At 42.6% G+C, this 10327-nt stretch overlaps 1 protein-coding gene across 1 annotated transcript; it reads left to right on the top strand.

The window, feature by feature from the left end:
• Positions 1-4541: 4541 nt before the first annotated feature.
• On the top strand, positions 4542-9863 carry LOC135617300 (uncharacterized). Its single transcript, XM_065117368.1, has 3 exons — positions 4542-4895; positions 6213-6236; positions 9344-9863. The coding sequence occupies exons 1-3, from the start codon at positions 4679-4681 to the stop codon at positions 9643-9645; spliced, it is 543 nt and encodes a 180-aa protein (XP_064973440.1). The 5' UTR covers positions 4542-4678; the 3' UTR covers positions 9646-9863.
• The last annotated feature ends 464 nt before the right edge of the window (positions 9864-10327 follow it).

A 10327-nucleotide genomic window follows, 5' to 3' on the forward strand; every position in this document is an offset into this window, starting at 1 on the left:
TCGACCGATCCACCGGCTTGACGTCCAATCTTCTGACATGTTTTCCCCCGGCACAACATGATTCTTCCTGCTTTAATTGTCTCATCCTGATCGAAGCATCCTGCGTCCTTCAAAACGCAGATTAAAATATAAACACTAATCAATTTGTTTCATCATCAAAATCCTAGATTCAACAGCTGCACATGACCGAACCAAGATCCACTACTCGAACGGCCGAGCATCGTCACTCAGTCCCATGCTTGGCCGAGCAGCTGCTTAACTCTTGATTGAATCGAGCAGCGACTTGTTGCACATGACTGAACCGAGCTGCACTGCTCAAGCAACACTAGCTTAGCCAAGCAGCATCACTCGGGTCCATATTTGGCCGAGCAGCTGCTCGGATCTCGATTGAACCAAGCAGCGATTTGTTGCACATGACTGAACCGAGCATAGACTTGTTGCACATGACTGAATCGAGCTACGCTGCTCGAGCAACACTGCTTGAGCACTGGCTTGGCCGAGTAGCATCACTCGGGCCCATGTTTGGCTGAGGAGTTGCTCGAATCTTGACTAATCGAGTAGCGACTTGCTACACATGACTGAACCGAGCTGCATTGGTCGAGCACGGGCTTGGTCGTGCAGCATCACTCTATTCCATGTTTGGCCGAGCAGTGGCTCGGACCTCGACCAAACCGAGCAGTAACTTGTTGCACATTACTGAACCAAGCTACGCTGCTCGAGCAACACTAGCTTGGCCGAGCAGCATCACTCGGGCCTATGTTTGACCGAGTAGCTACTCGGATCTCGATTGAACTGAGCAGTGATTTGCTGCACATGACCGAACCGAGTAGCGACTTGTTGCACATGACTAAACCGAGCTACGCTACTCGAGCACTGGCTTGGCCGAGTAGCATCACTCAGGCCCCATGTTTGCCCGATCAATTGCTCGAATCTTGACTAACTGAGCAACGACTTGCTGCACATGACTGAACCGAGCAGCAACTTATTGCACATGATCAGTTGAGCAACACTGCTCGGGCACTGGCTTGGCAAAGACGTGACTCGGACATTGGGCTGGCCGTAAGGCGTGGCTCGGGCATTGGACTGGCCACGAGGCATGGCTCGAGCATTGGCTTGGCCGAGCAACACTACTCGGGCCCATGTTTGGCTAAGAAGCACTGTTTGGGCACTATGGACTGGATTGGCCAAGTAACGTAGCTCGGGCATTGGTTGAATATCTTGGGAAACACCTCTTTTTATTTCTTTTTTTTTTTTTTGATTTGCACATCTTGGGCTCATCTTCTTCTGGCCTTATCGTGGCGGGCTTTCTTCTTTCCCCGATTTGCTCATATAGGTAGCTCTTGGCGAGGCCTTTTGTGTGACTCCTTGCACTTTCTTGCCACTAGTGCCTCTATAGCAATATACTGGTTGGCCCGTTGGAGCATCTCGGGAATGGTCACTGGTGGTCTCTCGACCAACAACCAAAAGAACTTTGAAGGTCGTAGGCCCGTCAAGAATGCCTGTATATCAAAAGAGGGGTGGGCATCTGGAATCCCTCGGATCTCAGTAGCAAAGCGGGCGACGAAGAGGGAGAGATATTCATCTTCCTTTTGCCTTAGCTCGAGGAGCATGGTCATAGACAGTTTAGGTCGTGCACTGGCTAAGAAGTAAAGCTTGAGTTCCCTTGTAAGCTGATCAAAAGACGAGACCGAGGATGGCCTCAATCGGTTGTACCACATCCGAGCCGGACCTCGGAGGGTGGTAGGAAATGCCCGACACATCAAGGCGTTAGAAGTGCCATATAGGGCCATCTGGGCCCGGAAGGTGGCGACATGCTCTTCTGGATCAAAGCCACCATCATAGGCCTCTAGCGTCGGGAGGTAAAAGTTGAGGGAGATAGGCTTGTCTTGAATTTCTTGGGCAAAGGGAGACCCGATCAAGGTACTTTCCCTAAGCTCTTCCTTGGATTTATGGAATTCCCTTTGAACCTCGACCAGGCATCGATTCACCAACTGCAACTGGGCCCGGAGCAAGTCGTCCACCAAGTCGGTCGATAGGGTGTTGGCTTTGGGGAAGGTCAAGGCAGCGCATCTGGGCATAGATACGTTGCGCTCTGCCATTTGCCTCGGGTGTCTCGATTGCTCCCTAATTAGGGAGTGGCCATTTGGAGCTAAAGGTGGCTAGTCGACGAGGGTGGCATTGTGAGGTGTAGGGATGAGCGTAGGTTGGATCACGGGTGATGGCTGTGGGGGGAGAATCGTCTGCTGAGCTAGCTAGAGTATAAGGGGTGCGATGGTCTGCATCATCCCAACTAACGCTTGCACCTAGGGGGTGAGGTTGAGGAACACCTCGGCCGAGATAGCAGGTTGCCCCATGATGATCTCAGGAGACGATAGACCCGAGATCATTGAATAACCGCCAATAGCGACTCAAGGTCATGACCGAGGCATTCCCTTCTATGCTCGGAGGAAGTGGGAGTTGCCTTCCAAACCCGAAGGTCGGGTGAGTCAGGGGTGGCTCTTCTCCGGGGCGCTCTCTCGGGTTGCTCTGTTGGGAGCGTCCTTGCAACATCGGGCCCTCCTTCTAGCGCCAAAATGTTGGTGAACCTTTACGTCGTGGTCGAGGTGTCATCACGGCTCGGTCCAGTCCCGAATGTACAAGGTTACCCACGTGGATGCTCAGGTGGTGAGGGCGAGCGTCGGGTCGGGTCGGGTTCGAGCCTCGTCCCTCGAGCGCGGTCTTCTCTCTTGGCAAGTGGCCTGCTTCTTCGTCGCTGGGCTCCTACACACAGGTCAAGGTCGGGAGGAGGATTTTCCGACTCGACCCTTTCGAAGCTTAAGTTAGATTTTGGTGAAATGAGAGAGAGTTGAGTGTTCGAAGTCCCCTTTTACTGGTAAGAGGGTTGGCTTTTATACCTCAACGAGGCAGTTAGTCGTACGCGGTCATTTAATGACCGCCCACTCCTTAGGAGGATGACTTGTACCCTACAGTCGAGCGTCGACTAACCTGTACCGGTCGGCGTCGTGCGGCGCCATCCCAAGTTTTGCGAAACGGCCGCGGGGTGTCCGACATTGTACGAGTCAGCGCCGTCCCGTATCTTGTGGAGCGGCTTTGGGGTGTCCGGCGTCGACATGTACGGCGCCGAACAACATGGAGGTCACTTGGTCGTCTTGTTCGGGTCTGAGGCGTCATTCTTCGTCAGCCCAAAGGTCCTTTGCCTGCTGCTTCGTGGATGATGCCAAAATGTGTCATATGAAGGGTGTTCTTTTGATTGTTTGTAATAGCTGCTGCTTCTGATTCCTTATGTTTATTCTTGATGGTGGCATGACAGCTCAGTTGATCTGCCACTCAGCGGGTAACCACTGTATCGGAGTTTCAGATGAACAGCCATGGAAGCTTGGATGAGCTCAGTGCCAAGGGCTGCAAACCAGTAAAAGAGTATTCAGGGATGGACAAGGCATGGTAGGTTTTCCATCTCTAATGGAGTAAAGCAAATATGTCTCAGGTTTTCCATCTCTAGTGGTGATAGTTCCTCAGGCAGACAGACGGTGCTGTTGGTAGGGGTCTTCTCTAGAGCATGCAAGTTAGTTCGATGCCTCTAAAGGTGAGAGGAAGCAGAAGCAGAAGGCAGAAGCAGAAGGGTTAGTGCTCCGATGTCACTTTTCTCCATCATGTATATTCTATTTTGTGCCGATGTCAACTGCATATAATTATCCGTGTCCATTTCCTTCTCACCACAGTATATATCTCTTTCAAACTGTTCATGATGGTCGGATATTTTCTTATCGAGTAAATTATTTATGAAGCATGGTCACCATTTCTGCTGCGAAATGTAAAAAACTTGAAAGAATTTTTCTAGCTGATGCCATTGTTCGCTCGGTTTATATTTTGTTTGAACCCAATGCTTATTATTGCTTCCTGGCTGGCGTCCATCTCAAAAACACAAAACATTATCCTCCTCAATATGTCGGTCATTTCACGTTTTGACATGAAGAAATCTTCTGGTTTGTGTCTTTAGAGACATTCCGTGCTTTATGCATTTTTACTTGCATGCATGCATGCAGTTGGGCCATTAGGCCATACGTTGTTCTTGCTTGAGACGCGAAGCCCCTCCGCTCACAGGAGACGTCGTCACACCATCTTTGGTCAACCATGCTTCTTCTGTCGGTGGTGGGAGGGATCTTATGGCCTCATGGAACACGACCCAACGCATCTAATGTTGGGAAGAAGCGCACTCGAAACAAACATCTGGGTCTCCCCATCGATGACCACGTCCACGATTTCCATCCATGCATGGGACCAGTTCGGCCGATCGCCATTCTTGGTTGGTTCTTAGATTGCGCATTCGACACGAACCCAGCATGAACCCTGTCTCATACTCGTTTATGTGGGCCCCACTGTGTTTGGTGACGAGTGAGCTCACTCCACTAAGAACCGATACGTGGGCAATAGGGTAGCTGAAATATTCTGTCCGTAATGTTTCTGGGTCCCGCAAGCGGTGAGATGTCACCGGGGAGGAATGGAGAACCCGCTCGCATCGTTAAAGAGGAAATAAAAGAGCAACAGATCGAGTCACGAAGATGGAGAACTCCGCGTCGAGCTATCGCCACTGAACCCACCCACCCACACGCTCACTCGCCGTCTCGCCTGCGGAGTCAGGGAGAAGGAAGAAACGAGAGGTAAAGAAGAGGGCGAAACGATGTCGAGCGCAGCTCGGCCGTCGGGGGCCTGCCTCAAGTGCTTACTGGTGGTCTTCGCCGTCGCCTCGGCGCTCTGCGTCTCCGGCCCCGCACTCTACTGGAGGTTCAAGAAGGGCTTCGCCTCCACCCAGTCCCTTTCTTCTTCTTCTCATCCCGGATGCGCGCCTTGCGTCTGTGATTGCCCGCCTCCCTTATCCCTCGACGCCATTGCCCCGGGTGATCTTTCTTTCTCCCCACCCCCCCTCTCCTATTTCTCTCTCGAATCGTGCGCTTTCTTGGCAGTTACTATGAATTTCTCATGTTTCCGTGACCTTTTTCTTGTTCCGATCCTGATCTGGGTCCTGGATATGAGCGATTGCCGGTTCGATTCCAAGGGAAGGATGGATCTGGTGGAAAATTTTTTTGGTTGGGTTGAGATTGTTGTTGATGAAAATTGTGGGTATCTTGCATGCGGTTCCTTCGGGGTGTATCTTGCATGTACAATGGTTCATTCTAGCTTTGGGGACTATGCAGTTTTCTGATGCCATCACGCCAATTTTTGCATTCAGATCTCTTGTTGCGAGAAAACTTTCTATAACTGTTTGCTTGAATCGTTTATATGTCCATCGAGAGTTTCAAGTCTTACTATCTTCCAGTCTCTTTGGTCATCTTAGAAAATTTGTCATGTTGGATGGAAGATTAGATTTTCAAGACATGTGGGTTTTTATACTTCTGTAAGATCATGATATATATATATATATATTTATGATCTTACAAATTATCCTTGGCCTCTCTGGTAAACTTGAAGAGGATGGTAGATTGTCATGATGCATTCCGAAGAGAAATGTGATCTAGGATATTTAATTCTCTTTTATTGATTTTATGGTAGTTGTAAGAAGTGATGTGTATGATAGGCTTGCAATCATTGCTTGTGCCTGCCCCAGTCTAATATATCCTTGGAATTTTCAAGTATGTTCTTTCTTTTCTTCTTCCATTATTATTGAACTTCTAGTTCTTTGATTGGCGTCACGTGAATGTAGCAAAAATTACCAACCGCAAATTTCAATAAGTATTTTGATATCCCTTTTTTACCAGAAAACAATCTATGAGTAAATTTTGTTCATTGCATTGGTCTAAGAAGTTATTTGGCCTTGCTTCAGCCTCGTGATTGAATCACATAAGCCTACCTTTCCATCTGTGATCATTTATGAGGCATGCGTCTGATGTATATTTGTTGGGGTGAGTTCCACTGTGCTTGGTTTATGTGCCCCCACAGTGAATATTGCTCCTTGCAGTAGATCTTGTGATTTCCCTCTTCGCTAGATATATTTTAATTTTTGGATTAACTTTAACTTGGTAACAACTTGGAGAAGGTGGATCTATGATCCCATTCTATCTTGTATGAATGTTTTTTCAGAGTAAGCTTGGTAGCTGATAGTTGATGTTATTTGAGATGTCTCTTGCTGCTGCTGTTTACTTGAATTTTGTAAACTGGTATTCTTTTGCAAGGCTATTAATATAATCATCCTTCTTCTTCTTTTTTATTCTTTTCAGGGTTGCTGAACCTCTCTGTTACAGGTATGAGAGTTTCTATGAATTTATGCTTTAGTGACATTGGAGAACTTGAAGTATGTTACTAATTCTCAGTAATCATTTCCTTTGATGAATGACTTGAATGATTGGTACTAAGCCACTTATTTCCCTCTCATTAGTTTAGACATTACAGTAGTCTTCACATATCTATATTGTTGACATGTTCGTGCTGACAGAAAATAGCATCATGCAATTATCACAGAAAATAAATCATAAGCCTAAGCTATTTCTAACAGTTTTCTGTCTCTATATTACATGGATAAATAAAACATGATTTACGATGTGCATGGTAGATGTCTCTACAGTGTTACTTAGCACATTTTCAAAGAGGGCTTAGTGTTTTAACAGATTTAGTGTCGTAGCTATGTGTTATAGGTGTTTGTTTAGAAGAGAAAGTAGCATCCTGCAATTACCACAGAAAAGAAATCACAAGCCTAAGCTAATTGTAATAGTTTCCCATCATATTATAAGACGGATATTATATGGATGAATAAAACATGTCTTATGATGAGCCTTGTTAGTTGTCTTTACAGTTTTGTTCAACACATTTTCAAAGAATACTAGGTCTTCTCAAGGATATGGGCCTCGACAGTATTTTGAGACAAAATTGTAGCTAATGAGATTGAAAATCCTCCAGTCTCCATTATCAGCTAGGATATTTCTTGATTTCTATAATCTATTCAACTTCACTGGTTGTGTTGGTCAATCTTTGCATTATTGGCTTTGTTCCTGTTATACAAATGGCTTTTTTTTTTTTTGCTGCTTCAACATTAATCTATGTTTTTCATCGTCTTGATTTCAAAAATTACTGAAGTGTGTAGGCTGCTTTACATACATTAAGAAAATTAACTAGTATGGACACAAATGAATTTCTAATAGGAGGTTTTAGTTTTCAAGATTTGGTATATTGTAGTATGTGAATTTAGATTACGAGTAATGTTGCTTGTTGCACTTCCTATTTTCTAATCGACCAAAAACTACATGTTTTAAGGGAGTACTTTTTAGCAATATACTTCAATAACAGCGTATGCCTATCATATATTATTCGATTAAGTCACTGCTGTTATCTAGCTTGTAACCCGTAGCAAGCCCTTCTATCATTCCTTTTGATGTATTATTTCTTGACATTTCCTGCTTGTTTAAGTATAAAAGCTAAGCATTCTATAGTGCACATTGACTCTTGTTCTGTCTGATGATCTACTTTTCATGATATAATAATGCTGATATAATGTTGTTAGGCATACCATCCAGGCATCTGCTAATTCATTTTAGATTAGATGGGTTCATTGATTTGTTTAGCCTACAACATTGACACTCCTGTGTAGAATTGTCCTATTTGAGGTAGTATGATATTAATTTTTTTAAAGGAAAAAAAATCTATTAAGTTTTCATATCTCTGCCAAATGACTTGATCAACTCATTTTGGAGAGTTACATACAAAGCTTGGGGAAATTGATGCACCCATACAGCAGTTATATTAATTTCCTTTTTTATACAAAGCACAACACATACTAGAGTGTCACATTAAGCCATAGTAGGACATAAGATCCATCCAGTCTGTGTAAAACTCAATAACTAACTCCATAAAAGGCAGGCAAATGTCTCACAAGAGAAGCAATTGTGAATATAGCATAACTAAAACCTGTCTGTTATAGAAAATATATGAGTGTTATATATAAATATAAATATAAATATATATATATATATGTATATATATAAATAAATATATATATATATATATATATATATATTTGTGTGTGTGTGTATATATTTTATGCCCTTTTCTTGTGTCCAGTATTGATTCAGTAGTTGGTAAATACCCATGTGTGTAGTGTAAGACAATAAATATCCTGGAGAGCAAATTATTTTCAGAGTAATGGTAGCATATTTATTCTTTTCCCCTTTATTTCAGTTGTACTCAGCTTTATCCCTACACTTTTTTATCTGGATCTATCTTTCTTAAGCTAATAAAAAGATCAGATTGATATTCTGGCATGTTATATCTTCTATGTAAGATCTTCTGGTGGTGAATACTCACTATTCTGTTTTCATGCATGTCATGATCCTCAAGTTCCCTTAGTTGAACCTCTTATTTGCATTTTAGTTTGTATTCCTTTTTGACTTTTTTCGGCTCAATGTATATGATTTTTCATAGCCTTGAAAAATTCTTCATTTCTCATTTTCCCACTTGATTTTTGGGTTTGTGTTAAAACTTAAAAGCATAAAACTTTTGTTGATCTCTTGCCTATAGGTCCAAAGTAATGCCAAGTGTTCCTGTGCAAGCCACGTTTTAGAACAACTACACTTGCTGCATTAAAGATGCAGATCCCTTGTGATGGGAAGTATCATTTGTGGAAACACCATAGAGGGGAATGTGTACAAATACAATAAATTTCAGGAATATGTGCAAATGCAATATGCCCATCAACACAAGTATGTTGAATGGTATATATGCCATAACGTAACCCTTCTTTTCTCTCTGTGGTGGAGGAAGAAATGTGATACTGCTTTTCACAGAGTTTTGTTTGCATTAATGGAATTAGTTTCTGTATCATTTTTTTGGCACAACATCAGATAGGATTTTATGTGGTTGTTAAAAACACTTTCATTACTTTGTTTGGCCTACAGAAACTGGATACATTTTGTGATAGATTTTTTGTATGAGGTGAAGTCAATTAGAAGAGGATGGAGCTGTTTGTTAATTATCTTGAACCAAATGTCATCACAAAAAGATTCAAATCATTGCAAGGCACCGTTCATTAATATGGTTCATAGTGACAAATAACATGTCTGAGATTGCTTCAAGTACTGGAGATTTTGCTAAGATGAATGGTAAGAACATGTCGAACCCCTAAAAATAAGTGGTGATGTGGTATTCTTAAGATGAAATAGCTATATTTTTTTGTTGGCAATGTGTTTGCTATCCTTTGTTCACTCATGGCCTGTCATTTTCAGCAAGTCCTGGCATTATAATTCTACCATGTAATTAATTGTTGTCAAACTTGTTAACATTATGAATCCATTATTACAAGTTCATCTCTTGTTCTTATCAAACTTAAAACTTATTTCAAATACATCATTTAACATGGCAGACTGCGGGAAAAATGATCCTGAGCTTAGCAAGGAGATGGAGAAGCATTTTGTGGATCTCCTTACGGAGGAACTAAAGCTACAAGAGGCTGTTGCTCAGGAACATGCCCACCACATGAATGCAACCCTTGTCGATGCCAAAAGATTGGCTTCTCAATACCAGAAAGAGGCCGAGAAGTGCATTGCTGCAACGGAGATCTGTGAGGAGGCGAGAGAGCGAGCCGAGGCAGCCCTGAGGAAGGAAAAGAAGATAACAGCAATGTGGGAGCGGCGGGCCCATCAACTCGGCTGGCAGGAAGCATAGTTCTCAATTTATTTTCTTTTCTTCTGCTGCTTGCCCATTTCAAGTCATCTTACTGGTATTTATATCATAGCAACAATCAAACCGGAGAAAGGAGGTGCCACGGTTATCTAAAATGTTGTTCGTGTTTGAACGAGTTTGTCTGAAAACTAATACGTTGCAGCTAAACTCCGTAGAAAAGATTCAGTTATTTCAGTGATATGGGAAAAGTCATTTCCATCTGTTGTTGCTTCTCCTATCAATTTCCATGACTATTAAGTTGTACAGTGGGGTGGCTTTGTTGCTTTTGATTTCATCTTATGAATGGTGGCAATAGATGAACAAATTACGATGAACTTTCTCTGTTTGTTCATCATCCATAATTATTATGTAGCATGAGTATGAGACTAACTATAGACTTGTTATTCCTAACATTGGTAAAATGTTATGAAATAATCACGGTAGTTGGTTTGCATCAAATCTTTTGACTATTCTTGTGCATGCTCCTATCATTTTAAATAATTTTTTTTATTTTATTCTCTATTAAATTAATATCTAATTATTCATAAATAAAAATATTTTTTTTCTATAACTCTACGTATCCATCTCAATATTCTCATCTCGATAATATAATTTTTATATATATTATTTTTTTATTGCTCAACACTCGGATCCATAAAACACTATTAGTCTCACAATTATTTTA

The sequence above is a fragment of the Musa acuminata genome, chromosome BXJ2-7 (genome assembly GCF_036884655.1).
Source record: "Musa acuminata AAA Group cultivar baxijiao chromosome BXJ2-7, Cavendish_Baxijiao_AAA, whole genome shotgun sequence".
NCBI lineage: Eukaryota > Viridiplantae > Streptophyta > Magnoliopsida > Zingiberales > Musaceae > Musa > Musa acuminata.